This window comes from Globicephala melas, chromosome 8 (genome assembly GCF_963455315.2).
Source record: "Globicephala melas chromosome 8, mGloMel1.2, whole genome shotgun sequence".
NCBI lineage: Eukaryota > Metazoa > Chordata > Mammalia > Artiodactyla > Delphinidae > Globicephala > Globicephala melas.
Genome location: NC_083321.1, coordinates 1,214,187 through 1,230,903, shown reverse-complemented (window position 1 = coordinate 1,230,903; position 16,717 = coordinate 1,214,187). Strand labels below are relative to the sequence as shown.

General features: G+C 62.8%; 1 protein-coding gene across 1 annotated transcript; it reads left to right on the top strand.

Moving 5' to 3' along the window:
- The first annotated feature begins 5,569 nt into the window (after positions 1-5,569).
- Positions 5,570-15,786, top strand: CTSD (cathepsin D). The gene is made up of 9 exons (XM_030833125.3): positions 5,570-5,749; positions 7,777-7,936; positions 10,029-10,152; positions 10,618-10,736; positions 12,117-12,343; positions 13,984-14,106; positions 14,483-14,627; positions 14,722-14,820; positions 14,900-15,786. The coding sequence occupies exons 1-9, from the start codon at positions 5,679-5,681 to the stop codon at positions 15,065-15,067; spliced, it is 1,236 nt and encodes a 411-aa protein (XP_030688985.1). The 5' UTR covers positions 5,570-5,678; the 3' UTR covers positions 15,068-15,786.
- The last annotated feature ends 931 nt before the right edge of the window (positions 15,787-16,717 follow it).

Genomic DNA, 16,717 nt, shown 5'->3' with positions numbered 1-16,717 from the left:
GTGGCCTGTGGTTACCGCTCGCCCTGCAGGCTGTGTGGCCTCCGGGCCTGTAGCTGTGCCATGGAGTGCCTACCCCCTCCAGTCTCAGGGACGAAGCTTCCACGGGCCGTGGGGCTTTCCTCGTGGGGCTATGGTGTCACGTTCCCCACCTGCCTCGATAGCCAGGATGTGCACGGCTGAGCAGGACAGCTGGGGACCAGCTCCAGTGGACGGGACTACATGGCCCTCCAAGGGCCGGTCCCCGTTCCCTGGCACGTCCGTCTGCCCCACGTCTCAGCCACGCTTAGCTAATCCGGTGTTTCCACTGGAGCCACTCTGGGGGGTGTGTAAGGTCCCTACCTGGGATCTGACTGGCACCTTCCTGATGACAAAGGAAGATAAGCACTTTTCCCGTCTCTTGGGCACCTGGTTCCCTGTGCCTGTGTGCGAAGCGTCTAGCAAATCATTCTCCTGGTTTGCTTTGCTCTGTTAGGTTTTGCCTTTTTATGGGTTTGCTGCTCCTTTTATATTTCAGATGCTAGTTGCTCGTCAGATTTGTGTAATGAAAACGGTTTTTCTCTCTCTGTGGCTTTGCCTCTTCACTCTCTTAACACGGTGTTTTTTGAGAAACAGAAGTTATCAATCTTGATATAGACTAATTTATCACTTTTCCCCTGAGAGAGATTGATGCCCTTTTTTCTATTAATACTTTATTTTTTAGAACAGTTTTACATACACAGAAAAATTGCCAGAGAGTACAGAGTTCCCATGAACTCACCTCCCCCCCACACACGCACACGCACACACACACACGTGTCCACTATTATTAACATCTTGCATTAGTGATACATTTGCTAAAATCAATGAGCCAATATTGATACATTATTATTATACATTATTGATATTGATACATTGTTATTAACATTAATGTCACAAGGAGTCACAAGGAGTGACGTTAACATTAATGTCACAAGGAGTCACAAGGAGTGACGTTAACATTAATGTCACAAGGAGGGACATTAAGGTTCACTCCTTGTGTTGTACATTCTATGGGTTTTGAGAAACCCATAATGTCCTGTATCTACACTTGAAGCATCGTACGCAGAGTCTCTTAACTGCTGTAATAATGGCTCTACTGAGTCTGCCCGTTGACCCTCCTCCCCTCCTCCCCTCCTCCCCTCCTCCCCTCCTCCAACCCCCGGTTCTTTTACTACTGATTCTTTTACTGTCTCCATGATTTTGCCTTTTCCAGAATGTCATACAGTTGGAATCCCAGAGCGTGTGGCCTTTTCAGATTACCTCCTTTCACTTACAGATATGCCTCTATGTTTTCTCTGCGTCTTTTCATGGCTTGATAGCTCATTTCTCTTTAGCGCTGAACAATATTCCATTGTCTGGATGGACCGCAGCGTATCGATCCATCCACCTACTGAAGGGCATTTTGGTTGTTTCCAGATTTGGCAATTACGCAAAAAGCTGCTATAAACATCTGTGTGCGGGGTTTTGTGTGGACAGAAGTTTTTAGCTCCTCTGTGTAAATACCAAGGAGCGCAGCTGCTGGATCATATAGTAAGAGCAGGTTTAGTTTTTTAAGAAACCACCAAACCGTCTTCCTTTAAAATGACGGCACCATCTGCGTTCCCACCAGTGATGGGTGCGGGTTCCCGCTGTTTCACACCCTCACCGGTACCTGGTGTTGTCAGCGTCCAGGTTTTGGCCGCTCTGACGGTGTGTAGAGGTATCTGGTTGACGGCTTTCTGTTCGGTTTTTTTAAATTAATTAATTTATTTGGCTGCATCGGGTCTTAGCGGCAGCGCATGGGTTTCTCTCTAGTTGTGGCGCGTGGGCTCTAGCGCACATGGGCTTAGTCGCGGCGTGTGAGATCTTAGTTCCCGGACCAGAGATTGAACCTGACCCCTGCATCTGAAGGCGGATTCTTAACCACTGGACCACCAGGGAAGCCCCTCCGGTTGCCATTTTAACGTGCGTTTCCCTGCTGACGTGAATGTCTCTCCACGGGCTTCTCTGTCCTCTGGACGGACGCCTCCTTTGCTGGGGCGTCTGATCCTGCGCACTTGCCGACTGTTGGGTTTCAAGAGTTTCCACGTATTTTGGATGCCTTCTGTCCTCATTCTCCTTCTCTTCTCATTCGCCTAATCCTGTCTGTCTTTTTCACAGATTTGATGGGTTTTGTGCATTTCCTATTTAAAACACAAATCTTTGTTGGTTTCAAGATCATGAAGGCGGCCTCCTTTGTCGTTTTCCCCCTGATGCATTTACCGTGGATCTAACTGACCTAAGGAATTGACCATCTTCCTAACCCACCTGGGATTTTGACAGCTGTGTGTGGTGTGAGGGAGGGATCGAGGCCCTCCCATCCCGCTGCACGTCCATTGAGAAGAGAGCCTTCCCCGCTGCAGGAGTGCAGGGCTCTCCTTCGTTCAGCTCCCCCATCTATTTGCCTGTCTTTGCATCAACACCACACTGTCTCGATCACCGGGTCTACAAGAGCTGCTCTCTCTTAAACATCACTGCTGCCACTTCAGTGAAACTGCTCTCCTCCAGGCCAAGTCACTAAGTCCCGTGGTCGGTGCAGAGTCCCATCCTGCCCCCGGCCCATAGGCGGGCCACAACCCTCCTTGGGCACTCCTCCTGTCCCCAGCGGCTCCTGCTGTCTCCTTTGCTGGTTCCCCCTCAATTCTCTAACCACATAAAGCTGGGAGCCCTCAGGCATCTGATCTCACCCTTTAGAAAGTGCTGAGTACTGATGACGCTCAAGTTTCTGTCTCAGCTTGGATCTCTCGCCTCAACTCCCAAGCCCAGTAGCTGCAGCCACTCAGCAGTGCCACTGCATGTCCCCCGGGCATCTTGCCAATGTCACAAACATCTGAAACGGAGCTCCCCGTCTCCCTCCCCGTCCCTCCTCCCGCCTCCGTCCCCACCTTGGCCGCTAACATGCCATCCTTCTGGCCATTGTGCACACACCTGCGTCAGTGTTAATCCCTCCACTGCACACCATTTTCCCGATCCATCAGCATAGCCCACAGGCTCTGCCTCAAAAGTGCATCCCTGTGAGAATCTAGCTGCTTCTCACAGCCTCCTTGGCCACCGCCCCAGTACAGGCCACCTCAGCCCCCACGTGGATGGTGGCCCCAGCCTGCAAGCTCGTCTACGGTCGCCCTTCCTCCCTCGCCTTGCTCTGCAGGGCGGCCAGCGTGTGGTGCTCAGAACCCTCAGCTCATCCCACCCGGGGTCCTCTAGGTGACTGGACGTCCGAGTGACCTGGCAGGGAAGCTCCGCTCTGACCCCTGATCTCATCTCTTCCGCCCGCTCTGCCTGGGCTCAGCTGACTTAACGTGCTTGCACGAGGCTTCTCCCATTGCAACACCCGCTTCCTGTCACTTGCCGTCCCTCCCCTGCCCCGACTTTCCCTTCATCATCTCCTTACAGTGACCTGTGTAAGCAGCCTTTTTATCTTCTGTCTCCCCTGCCTGGAGTATAAACTCCACAAAGGCAGGGATCCTGTTTTGTTCCCATGATTTCCACGGCGCCCAGAGCTCGCCTGGCATGCGGCTGGTGCCCCACAGTCACATGTTGGGAGGGGAAAACGGATGCACAGGGTCCCAGAGGGCCTGACCCACGAGATGCCGAGCGGAGGTCAAAGGGAGGTGGAGGTCAAAGGGAGGAGCCCCCAGAAGGGGCTACTCTTCTCGACTCACCTGGGCAGGACACCCCCCCACACACACACACATCTGGGCCTGGGCTCTCCCTCCTGGAGCATCAAGGGTTGGGCTGGGGACCAGCACAGAGAGCATCTCTGCTCTGTAATAAATGGACAGACGGCCTCCGCAGTGGGTGAGGGCCTCTCCACCCTTTGGGCCAGCAGAGGGTCCCTTCTCGGCAGCCCCCTGCCGCCTTCAGGGAAAACCAAGGATGTCAGCTTGGCTCCCACCAGCTCGGGCCAGACACAACTGGCTGCCGTGTCAAGCTTCTGGCCCCTCCGATCACCCACGCTGCCTCCTGCCCAGACCCCCCAGGGGCCTCAGAAATGCCTCTGAAGAAGAAGCAGGTAGGACACTCTGAACGTGTGTTTTCTCAGACGTCTGTCTCTGAGCACCACAGGTACACGCTATCATGTCCCCACCAGACATCAGGACCAGCACGGTGACCCAGGAGACACCAGCTGGGACCCCTTCCACTGTATGGCAGACTCCAGCCCACCCAGGACTTCGCTGACCTCTCCAAGATACCGGCCTGCCGGGAGGGAGGGGATAACGCCTGGTGCAAGGGCCCCACTTCTGGGCCTGCACGGAGGACAGCCTTGGACCCGAGGGCGCGGGGCCAGATTCCGAGGGCAAGGATGTGTGCCTGCTTTGCTCCCGGCTTCAGTCCTCACATCTAGAACCACAGCAGGGAACCCAGTATTTATGTGATGGCTGGGTACGGAGGTAGGGCGAGGCGGGGGTCACTCACCTGTAGCCATCAGGCTGACCAGCGTGGAGGCGGTGATGGTGGCCGAGGTCAGGGTTCTGGTTTATTTAGTGGTTACAGAAAAGACGGGAATTCTAACCCTGCCTCTGTGAGCCACAGAACCTGTTTGCCCCCCTTTAAGTGGGGGAGCTGGGAGGACCACTCACGAAAAAGTGCCCTGGGCAAGTCCCCTTGTGAAGGTTCCTCACTGTTCACATCCTGCACAAATGTCACCTCCTCAGGGAGGCCCGCCCCCCACAGCGGTCACTTCCTAGCACATTCTCCTGCTTAATTTCCTTCTTGACATGACGTTCTCTGAAATGACCTGTCCAAATTCTTTCCTCCTCTGGCTGGGACTGAGGGTGGAGGGATGGAGCTGGCCCTCTCCTTGGGGAGCAGGCTGGGCAGGAAGGAATGGTTGCTGACCGGGTCACTGTGGCTTCAGTCAGGGCTGAGCACTGGCCAGAGCAAGGGGCTCTCCTACCCCTGAGGCCCGTAAAAACTGATCGGGAGTACCTGCGGCCGAGACCTCCCTCCCTTCCCGCCCCCTGCCCCCGCCACAGCATCCTTTGAGATTTGGGGCCTGGTGGGGACGGTGCGGTGCCGGGTTACACAGGAAGGAGGGCCCAGGGTGACCCGGGCAGGGCCAGGCCAGGTGCTGCTCTGGGGAGGGGTACTAGGGGGTGGGAGGGCTGTGGACACCTGGAGAGGGAGGATGAGGGTGGCTGGAGCTTCCAGAGGGGGTACCTGGGAGATTCCCAGGGTGAAGGAAGAGTGGGAGGGACAGGGGCGCCCCTGGAGGGAGCAGGGGGAGGCGGAGGATGGAGCAGGGCGCCCTGCACAACCGCGCGCCTGGGGCGGGGAAGGAGCCGCGGCTCCGGGGACGTCGCCCGGCTAAGGTGTCCAGGGGGTGGTCCCAGGCCCCGTCCCCTTCTGCCCCGGCCGGGTCTCGGTAATTCTCGGGGGGTCAGGGCAGGGCCCGACTGGGACGGGCGGCGAGCGCATCCCCGCCCGCCGTGCGCGGGCCCGAGCCGGAGAGTCTGTTCCGGGCCCGGGGTCGCCCCGCCCCGGCCCCGCCCCGGCCCCGCCCCCGCGCCGCCACAGGCGGCCCACGTGATCAGCCGGGGTGCAAACAAGCCGGTCAGCTGACCCGTCCCGACTTGCGCCGTCATCCTGGCTATAAGCGCGCGACCTCTCGGACTGTCCGCTCCGACCGGGTCGCCGCCGCCATGCAGACCCCCTGCCTGCTGCTGCTGCTCGCCCTCGGCCTGCTGGCCGCGCCCGCCGCCGCGCTCGTCAGGTGAGCCCCGCAGCTCGCGCGCCCCGGTGACTCCCGGGCACCGCCTGAGCGCCCCGCGCGGCATGCGGCTCTGCCGCCCCCGCGGACTACTGCAGGGTCCACCCTCGGGCGGGGCGGGGGGACCTCTGCAGGTGCGGGGCTCGCCCAGAGCCCCCGTCAGCCCCGCGACCCTTCCTCTCTACCACCATGGGGTCGGCCTTGGGGGGACCGGAGGAAGCAGGAGGGAGGGCGGCTGTGACTGGGCCGACCCAGCGTCCCCAGGACAGGCAGGGTGGGAGCCTGTACTCAGGGCCCGCTCTCGGGTGGAAGTCGGGAAACCGAGGGGTAGGCCCAGGAGCCCGCTGAGCCTGGGCAAGTCATTTTCCTGCCTGGGGTCGCCTTTACTAGATGTGAACTGGTTGTGGTCTCACCTGGTGTGTCCCATGAGATCTTACCATAGGTCCTGGGCCGGCTGGGAGACCCTCTGGACACCAGGAGACCCACACGTCCCGGAGTCAGAGGGAGTCGGCCTAAGGAGTGGGTCTGGGAGAACGGCCCAGCCGGCACCAGGCTGTGGGCGGCTCCCCCCACTCTGGGGCTGGGGCTTTGTCGCAGCAACACCAGCCGCCCCCAGTGAGGACCATGCCCTCCTCAGGCCTGGGGGGCTCCACTGGGCCCAGTGACTCCACGGACTATCGGGCCTGGTCCAGGGCTGTGCCGTGCTGTGTCAGCTAGGCGGAGGGTCCCCCACCCTCCCGGCCATGCAAGGCAGCCTGCTCGCCCAGCAGGGGAGGGGTGCGGTGCGCCCACCCCTTCCTGCCCCCACCCTTGCCCCCCCACCCCCCGCGGGGCCTTTGTGCTCGGCTGGGGCAGGCATGCTTCCACCTCTGTTGTGGGCCTTTGCCTGTGGGCAGGTGGGTGAGGTCTCAGGGCTGCAGGAGCTGGCTGGGGCCAGAGCGGACCGAGCCTTGCTGAAGGGCTGGCTTGTGTGGGCGCCTGTGTGCGCTGTGGCCTGGGGGCGAGTAGTCCCAGCTGGAGCAGTTGTGGCGGAGCTCCTGCAGGCCTGAGCCTGCTCTGGCCTCAGCCCCAGGCCCTCCCCCGGGGGTGGACGGCAGTGGGGAAGGAAGCCTGGGTGGGGCCTCTTGGGGCAGCTGAACCCCAGCCCTTCACATCTCGCAATCCTATGGGACCGCAGGCACCTGTTTCCTTAGTTGCTGGAGGGCGTGTCCCTCCCTCCCCCCAGGCAAGAGGTGAAAGGCCCATCTTCCTGGAGCACGCCCTTGGCCTGTGAGGAAGAGCCAGCTGTGACCTTGAACTCGAAGGTCCCCAGAGCTGGGAAGACATTTCATCCAGTAGCTCTGTTTGGTCTGGTGGCTCTCCTCTCCCACCTCCTGGGGTGGGTTCAGATCCCTGGGGAGCTGGGGATGGAGAAGGGCCCCTCACTCTGCTCCCTCCTGCTGGGTGGGCCACCCAGGCTGGCATGTGTGCTGGGAAGGGTGCTCCAGGCGGGGGCACTGGGGCTTGCGCGGAGGAAGGCAGGCCTGGAAGCCCCCGCCTCCAGGGTCCAGGCGCCAACCTTGCCCCCCTTTGGCCTGTGTGGGGAGAGAGCCGCTGGGCTCAGTGCGGCCTAGGGTGAGGACTGCAAGGAAACGGGGTCATGTGAGGGGGACTGGGGGGTGGGCAAGGAGGGCTTCTCGGAGCGGGTGGCCTGGAAGTCCCATCTGACAGGCAGGAGGTGGCCACCCCATAACTCAGACGGGTAAACTGGGACCATCTCAACGTGGGGTCTGCGTGGAGAGTGGCGGGTTTGGCCAGAGGGCCAGGCAAATGGGACTCCACGGAGGGCTTTGGGCAGACGTGACAGGTGACCACCGACACCCTCATAGCCCGCACTGGTCAGAAGAGACCAGAACGGGCCCAGAGCAGGGACAGTGGGGTGCAGGTGTCTGGGGGGGCGGTTGGGCCTCCAGCTTGGATGTGGGTGTGGGAGCCTCCAGGTGGGGTGGCAGCCAGCCAGCCCTGACGAGCCCGGACCCCTGTCTTGACAGGATTCCACTGCACAAGTTCACATCCATCCGCCGGACCATGTCGGAAATGGGGGGCCCCATGGAAGACCTGATCGCCAAGGGCCCCATTTCAAAATACTCCCAGGGGGTGCCCACTGTGACCCAGGGGCCCATTCCTGAGATTCTCAAGAACTACATGGATGTGAGTTTTGGTGGGGGCGGGGGGGGTGCGGCCAGGGGCTGGGGGAGCGGGTTGACTACGGACGCAGTTGTAGACAGGGGCTGGCTCTTAAGACAAGTTCTGTGAGCCAGCGTGGATTTGGGTGAAATACTCGTGTTCTCAGCCCCAGTGGTTTTGGGGGCTTCAGCTGCATGGTATGGGGGAGGGGCTTCTGAGCCATGCCCTTCGCCATGGCCGTTGCCCGCAACCCCCTCCAGACTGAGGGCTCTGACCTCCCCCATCCTCCCCAGCTCCCCTGCCCGCCCTGGTCCTCGTCCCGGGGGGCTGAGAGGGTTGACTTGCGCGGCCCTGGCACCTCCCTGGCATCTCCCCCACGTACCGCCCCCGTCAGCTCAGAGCTGGGCCGGCGTCTTCATCCTGGCGGTCAGCCTGGGGGGAGCTGTGTCAGCCCCTACGGATGAGGGCGCTGGGCACGGCACGGAGGAGCCCAGGATCGGGCCCAGGCCTGCCCGAGAGTCTGTGGGTGGGGGCCTGGGGGTCCCTGAGCTTGGATCGCCTGTGTGCCCAGGCGGCACTGACTGCCCTGGAGCTTCTGTGCTCTTGCCCATTCTGCTGGAAGGCCTGGGGCAACCTGTGGCCCAGTCCCTGGGCCCTACCTTCCTCTTCGGTCAGCGGCCAGCCCTTATGCCCACTGCCCGTTGAGGGGGAAACAGGCTCAGACGTGGAACATTCTGGAAGCCAAACAGCAAGCTGGGGCCAGGTCCTGGGCCCCAGCCTGGTACCTCTGGGGCTGCCCAGGTGACATCCTCTTTGCACCCCCCGCCCCCGGGGTCTTGGGGAGCCAGCTCCTTGCTGCCATCCATCTTCTGGTCCACTTAGGGTTGGGACGGGTGGCCTTGCCCTCTGTCCTGCCTGGTTGGAGCCCCAGCCGTGCCAGGAAGCTGTGGCCTCACAGGCATGTGATCAGGCTGGTCAGAGGGGCCGTCTGCCTGGGGCCTGACGGACCAGTTCCTGGTTCCTGTCCCCCCAGCGCGCATGCACGCGCATATGCACACGCACACGCACACACACACATACTCACATTCACACACATACATACACGCGTGCACACACATACACACGCACACACATACACATACATTCACACACACGTGCACATATATACACACGCATACACATACACACACATACACATACATTCACACACATACACACACACACACACACACACACACACGACGGAGATTTGCTGAGTCATTCTCTGACCCCCGTCCCCCCCCTCCCCCAAGTCTGGCCACTTCTGTCGGGTCATGAGTCAGCGGCTGCCGAAGTGGCCGGCAAGAGGTGACTGGAGGGGTTGGAGCCAGAATCCTGCAGCAACTGGTGGCCCAGCCTCCCTCCTCCCTGGGGAAGGGAGTGCTGGGGAGGCAAGGCCCAGATGACTCCAGACAAAAACGCCCACGTCCTCTGACCTGCGAGAGGGCCAAAGACGGGGTTTCCCTGGCAGGCTCCAAGGGCCACGTGCCCCCTTCATGCTCACCTGAGCCCTTGGTCAGCACCTGGGCCTCCCCCGGGGCAGCCTCTGCTGCCCTGTGTGCAGGTGGGGACGCTGAGGCCCAGAGCAGTGAAGGCAGCATGGCTGGCAGTGAGGGATTCAGCCTGCGCCCTCGGCCACCTAGATCCCTCTGCCTGGAGGCCCTCCAGGCTTGGCCCCGTGGAACCTGAGGCCCCAGAGTCAGGCCCTGACTTGACCCCCACGCTGGGAGGAGGTCTTCCCTCCTGGGGCCCTGGACCCGTGAATCACAGAGGGTCTTCAGGCAGGCGTTTCAACCCTCTCGCGACACTGACTCCACTGCTGGCTTTGGGGCTTTCACATGGGATGGTCGTCCCCCAGCTCACATGCAGGCAGGGGCGGGGTGGTCCCCAGGGGCCCTGGAACCCGAAGTGCCCATGGGTACCAGGACCGAGGGCTCGGGAGGGGCAGGTGGGGGTGGGCAGCCGAGGCAGCAGATCTGACCCTGGGGCCCTCCCCTGGCCCGGGCCTTCTCTGGGCCCCGTGGGGAGGTGAGGGTGCCCCTTGCCCTAGCCCTGACAGACCCTACCTCCCACCCAGGCCCAGTACTATGGGGAGATCGGCATCGGGACGCCCCCGCAGTGCTTCACGGTGGTCTTCGACACCGGCTCTTCCAATCTGTGGGTCCCGTCTATCCACTGCAAACTGCTGGACATCGCCTGCTGTAAGTCAGCCTGTCCCACGCCTCTCCCTGGTGGCCAGAGGGAGACCGAGGGCCGGGCCCAGCCCCTGCCTGCCATGGACGCAGGAGGGTAGCGGCCCTGGGGAGGGGCATGCAGCCCTCCATCCCTCTCCCGCATGCGCTGTCCCCGCGGGCGCTAGGGCTCAGCTGTCCAGCCTCAGCCCACCTTTTCCAGTCCTGGGGCGTAATGGTGGGCAGGCACAGACCTCTGGTGGCCCTGTCCTGGCACCTTGTGGGCAGCTCGCAGCTCCCACCTCTCGGCCACACCAGACAGGCTTCCCTCCCTGGGGTCTCCACCCTTGCTCGCATCTGGGCTGGGACCGTGGGAGCCAAGGATGGAGCGAGTTGGGGGGGTGGTTGGTGGACGGGCTGCAGCAGGCGGCGGGGGTGCCCAGCGGGTCTGGTCGTGGCCCGGCGGGCAGCCTGACGGGCTCCCGGCCGGTGCAGGGACCCACCACAAGTACAACAGTGGCAAGTCCAGCACGTACGTGAAGAACGGCACATCCTTCGACATCCACTACGGCTCAGGCAGCCTGTCCGGGTACCTGAGCCAGGACACCGTGTCGGTGAGTCCGTCTCTGGGCCACTCCCCATGGAGGGGGTTTGCCCTCTGAACCCCAGGGCAGGGGTCTGTGCCAGCTCCCCAGAGGGGCTCTTTAGTTCGGGAGGCGAGCAGTGGTCAGCTGAGCGAGGGGCCTGGGGGTTCAGCTTGAGCAAAGGCCCAGAGGTGGGGAGCTCAGTGTGCTTGGTGGCGAGGAAGTGGTAGTAGGACGGGGACGGGGACGGGGTGGACGACAGCTGGGAGATCGGAAGGGGAAGTGGGCAGAGAGCCATTGAGGCACAGGTGTAAGAGTGCCGGGCAGGGCTCTGGGACCAGGACCCCCGTGGGTGGTCAGTGGTGAGGCCCCTGGCCACAGAGCCGGGTGGAAGAGCCAGTGGGAAGATGGGGTCCCGTGCTGACGTGTTGGCTTTGAGATGCCGTTGGGTGATGGGGTCAGGCATGGCCGGGGTTCCTGCAGCTGGAGCTGCTGGCAGAGGGGCACCTGCAGAGGATGCTGGGCGGGAGTGGGCAGCAGCCGGGGTGGCTGGGGGGCAGGGGGCGCCTGCAGGATGTGCCCACCTGCCCCGGGGAGGGCTGAGGGGCCCTTGTGGGCTCTGCCCGTGCCCCTGCGCCTCTCACGAGCTCTGGGGTGGAGCTGCTGGGGCGAGGCCGCAGGAGGGGCCCGGGTTGGGAGCAAAGCAGAAGATGGTCCCCTCGCAGCCCCCAGCCCCGGGAAGGCCGCGTACTGCAGTGCTTGGATGGGGGAAGGGCAGAGGCGTGGGGGGAGGGGCAGGGGCACTGTGGTTCCCTGTGGGCCACCCCTCCCCCTCCTCATCTGCCTGCCCAGGTTTATCTGCAGGGGCCCCTCCGCCACGTTCTCTCTGGGCCTGAGATGGGATGTCACCCAGCACGTTCCCCTCCTAGGTTCAGCCCCAAACAGCCATTTCTTCCCACATCCTGTGCTGTCTTTATCTGCAGCTCCTGGTGGCGGGGGGCAGGGGTGGGGCGGGGGGGCTGTGTGGCCTTGAGTCCTGGGTCGGGTCACGGGTTCCCCAAGGGCAGGAACAGGCCAGAAGGGAGAGCTGTGGGTGGGAAAGCCTGAGCTCACAACCCCACCCTCCCTCCTCCCTCCGTTTGCATCTATCCTTGAAATATTCCTGGCAGGGTGTGGGCCCCGCACCCCTGTTGTCCCCACCTGTGTCCGGCCGGGGTTGCCAGCCCTTTTTTCTGGGTCCTCTGCCCTTCTTGAGTCTCCTGTGGGCTACGTGACAGGCACCGACTGAGCTGGGCTTTGTAGCCGTGGCTGCCCTCGCAGGGACGGGAGGTGATGGGCTGCCCAGGGTCCAGCGTTGGGCTTGGCGGGCCACGTGGCCCACTGACTCCTCCCCGCCGCCGTGGCCCTCAGGTGCCCTGCAAATCAGGGCTGTCGAGCCTGGGCAGCATCAAGGTGGAGAGGCAGACCTTCGGGGAGGCCACCAAGCAGCCGGGCATCACCTTCATCGCAGCCAAGTTTGACGGCATCCTGGGCATGGCCTACCCCCGCATCTCCGTGAACAGCGTGGTCCCTGTCTTTGACAACCTGATGCAGCAGAAGCTGGTGGACAAGAACATCTTCTCCTTCTACCTGAACAGGTGGGTTAGGGCGAGTCTCTGTCATGCTGGCCCTTCCCGTGGCCCCCGGCCAGGCGCTGGGTCACAGCTCCTGACCTCCGACTGCAGGATGGGTTGGCGCCCTCTCACGGACGGACAGGCAGCCCCTCCAGAAGGCTGTGTCTCACCGGGGTCTGGGATCTTGGAGAGCCAGAGCTGGGCCGGGGTCTTGGCAGGGTTCCCCCCCACGTCAGTCTGCCCACCATTCCCGGGCCTGGTGATGGGCAGATGTGGTCTTAGCCCCCGGGTCATTTTCGGCCCACAGGGGACCAGGCCACGAGCCTCAGTCTGTGACAGGAGTTCTGGAGGCAAGAGGGCCAGGGTTTTCCTGCGGGGGTGGCCTCGGGGAGGGCTTGGGGCGATGTCATGTGGGAGGCCTCCCCGGGGGTGCTGCTGGGGTGGGGGTCCTTGGGGAGGGGTCTCACTCTTCCAGTTCCCGGCCTCTTCCCAGGACGACAGTGCTGTGGGCCTCGAGAGGGAGCCCAGACGGGAGGGGGATGCAGCTGTGCTGAGGGTGAGGCTGCGGCAGGGCGTGGGCCGGGTGGCCGCTGCCCTGAGCTCTGCTCATGGTCACCGAGCCCTACGTGCCCCCCCCGGGGTCTGACCCCGGGCATTACTGGCGGAATTCCAGCCCAGAGCCCTCGGCCTGGCCTCTGTGGGAACTGCCTTCTGTCCTTTGCTAGGTCAGTGGCAAATACTCAGCAGCTACTTGGGGCCAGGCCACCTGCTAGATGCTGGGGTGCAGGTGAACAGTAGGGCCGTTCCCCCTGAGTTCTTGGGTCCAGGGGAGGCAGACGAGGTGCAGTGGACCCGGGAGATTGGCCAGGCCTGGGACTGGGGACGGGTGGCCCAGCGCTATGACTCCCCGGGTGATGGGCTGAGGCAGGAAGTGGGCTTGCAAGGGCAGGGCTGAGGGTGCGGAGGGGCACTGGAGGTGAGATCTGCTTTCCACACAATGGGTTTTGGAGGTGACGGAGGTGGAGGCCACAGTGGTGGCGGAAGGACAAGCTCAGCAAGGCGTTTCTGAGTGCTGGGGACAGCCGGGCAGACGTGCTGAGCTCAGAGTATTAATATAAGCGTAAATGAGAGATGGGGAGAGTCAAAAGCTGAGATCCGAAGGGGGAGCGAGTCATGGAAGGATCTGGATGGAGGTCATCCTCGGGAGCAGCAGGTGCAAAGGGCCTGGGGCAGGAACAGCTGGCTCAGCTTCTCTCAGGGTTGCCGGCACCTACTGGAAGCCCTTGGTTTTTCTTCCAGGCAGGTAAGGTCCCTGCTCCTGGAGCTGTTAGCATTCATGTTCTCGTCTGCCTGCTGGCCTGACCCTGGCCGTCCTCAGCTGGCAGACCAGGAGCCCAGAGGCCCAAGCAGGATCTCTTCTGCTCAGGATGGGGCTTGGCCTGCGGTCCACACTGGTTGTAGGATCAGAGCCCCTCCCCCCTTCTGGATACTTCCACCCCTGCCCGCCCAGGAAGAGTCCTGCTCTGGGGCACCTGCTGAGATCGCTCCTCCCATTCCTGATTTCTGACCTGGTCCCAGCCTGTGCCTGTCCACCCAGTCCTCGGGCTGGACGCCTGGTGCAGGGGTGGGCAGGGCAGCAGACTCCCTCCCTCCTTCCCCACCAGGGACCCAAATGCACAGCCCGGGGGTGAGCTGATGCTGGGCGGCACCGACCCCAAGTACTACAAGGGCTCGCTGATCTACCACAACGTCACACGCATGGCCTACTGGCAGGTCCACATGGACCAGTGAGTACTAGGTCGGGCCCCTCCCTTGGCTCCCCAGGGGGCGTGGCTTGTGGGGACCCCGCCCCCGGCCTGGCACTCAGCAGGGCCTTGTTGCGGTGGAGGGGGGCCGGGCAGGGTGGGCCTGGACCCTGTGTCCCGCCAGCCCTAGGTGCTCTGGCCACCTTCTGGTGCCCAGCCGAGCTCTCGTACCCGGGCTCCAGCCAGTGTCCCCTCGTCCACAGGCTGCCTAGGGGACTGTTAACCCTGCTCTTGGCTTCTCCAGCCGCCTCCCCTCCCCTCCCCTCCCCTCCCACCCAACTCTGCTTGGGCTGAGTCCTGCAGTGGGGGCGGGGTCTCCAGGTGGCCCTGGGAGGGGACTCACACCACCTCGCTGCAGGGTAGACGTGGGCAGCAGCCTGACCTTGTGTAAGGGGGGCTGTGAGGCCATCGTGGACACGGGCACCTCCCTCATCGTGGGCCCCGTGGAGGAGGTGCGGGAGCTGCAGAAAGCCATCGGGGCCGTGCCGCTGATCCAGGGCGAGGTGAGCAGGCGGCGGGGCCGGGTGGGGAGGACGGGCACCCCGGGCCGCCGTGCCCCTCCCCCTGCACATGCAGCGTCTCCTCGTCCCCCCTTAGTACATGATCCCCTGCGAGAAGGTGTCCAGCCTGCCCAAGGTCACCGTGAAGCTGGGGGCTAAAGGCTACACGCTGTCCCCAGAGGACTACACGCTCAAGGTGAGCTGGGGGCTGGGGGCGTGGGGCGGAACACACCCAAGGGCGCGGCCTGGGTGCTGACCTCCGTTGGCCGTCACAGGTGTCGCAGGCTGGGAGGACCATGTGCCTAAGCGGCTTCATGGGCATGGACATCCCCCCGCCCGGCGGGCCGCTCTGGATCCTGGGCGACGTGTTCATCGGCCGCTACTATGCCGTGTTCGACCGCGACCAGAACCGGGTGGGCCTGGCCGAGGCTGCCAGGCCATAGCTGGCTCCCCGCCCGCTGGCAGAGTCCAGAGGAGGGTCGAGGAGGAGAAGGCCTCACCCCTGCCCTCCCGGCCACCCCACCCCGCCACACACTCACACTCACACTCGCACTCACAGCACAGCTCTCTGGAGGCTGCCCGGGTTCCCTTCTGTGGTTTCCCCCTCCCTGGTTTCGGAAAAGCTGCCTGCTTGTCTGTCTGTCTGCTGGAGGGGCGGGTGGGGGGGCGGAGCCAGTGGGTGGCTGTGGTGCACAGGCTCCGTTCTCTAACCTTGGAAGACCCAGCTCACTGGGCGCTGTGCATCCTAGGACCCCTAGCCCCGGGGTAGTTCCCTCCCCAGCCTGCACCTCGGGGGCCTGGCCACCCGGTACCGCCCAGCGCCAGGCTGCACTCTCAGTCGCCCCTCCGTGCAGCTGGGGCCCGGCGCCCTGCACTGCGGCCCCCACCCGTCTGCCCTAGACCCGGCAAGGAAGGGGCCAGCTGAGGCCTGAGGATGAGCTGGAAGGAGCTGGCAGGGGTGGCAGGGGACAAAAGCTAGTCCTGTGAGGCCTCGGTGGGGTCATCCTGGGGCTTGACTCCGTTGTGGAGGACATTGAGGGTGTTCTCTGGCCTGGGGATGGGGTAGGAGGGGAGGGGGCTGGTGCCGGCCTTCCCTGCGGCTGCCCCCTTCTTGAGTTGCCGGGAGCAAAGTTGGCATGAAAATAAAATCCGTCTAGGCCTCTTACTGTGTGTCGGCGTGTTTTGTGCTTGGTGGGGAGGGTGGTGGGGAAGGAGCTGGTGTGGCAGATGCCCTGCTGTCACTTCAGAGGGAGGGCTGACCCAGCTACCCTGGGGTGCACCTCTGGGGTTGCCCCGGGCCTGGCTCACAGACCCAGACCCCAAGACTTTCGCCTCCTGCCCAGCCTCGTGGCCAAGACGCCACTGGTGGGGGACTGGCTTGTATGGGGGCCTGGAGCAGTGATCAGCAGGGTAGGGCACAGCACAGGGCTTCTTATGTGAGTACCTTCATGGAGGCATGGTTTTCAGGTCCAGGTGAGTGTCCTCCATGTTTCCTTGGAAAATGTTCCACCAGCAGTGGGGCCCGGCAGTGTTCCCTGATCCCCCTGCACACATGATTCCGGCCTAGGAAAGAGGCCTGATGGGGCTGGTGCCACCTGGGCAGCCCACCTCTCATCTGGGCCTCTTCAACAGCCCCTGGAAGCCGTATCTGTGTGTGAGCCATGCCGATGCTGGAGCAGGCCAGCCTGGAGTCCTGGGGTTGCAGGGATTGAAGTTAGGAATCCCCTGAGGCCACAGTGACTTCCTGGCTGGTCTGGCCTGTTTGGTGGGGGTAGGCGGGAGTGGTCAGAAGCAGCTGCACAGCCAGGGGGGTTTGAGGGATGAATAGGAGTTTGTGAACACTTGGTGGTGGGCAGATTCTTCAGGAATGGGTAACTCTGGACGACTCCTTGGAACCCACCCCCTGCAGGTGTAGGGATCTGGCTGATGTGACATTTGTCGCTATCCTGGTGCCTTCTCAGCCAGCAGGGCTGTGGCTGTCACTGACCTGGCCCCAGGGGGCCCGGGGGCCGCACCCCAGAGCTGAGCCCTTAGCAAGCGCCTTCCAGAATTACGAGAGTCGTGAACACGTGCCCGGTGTCGTGAACACGTGC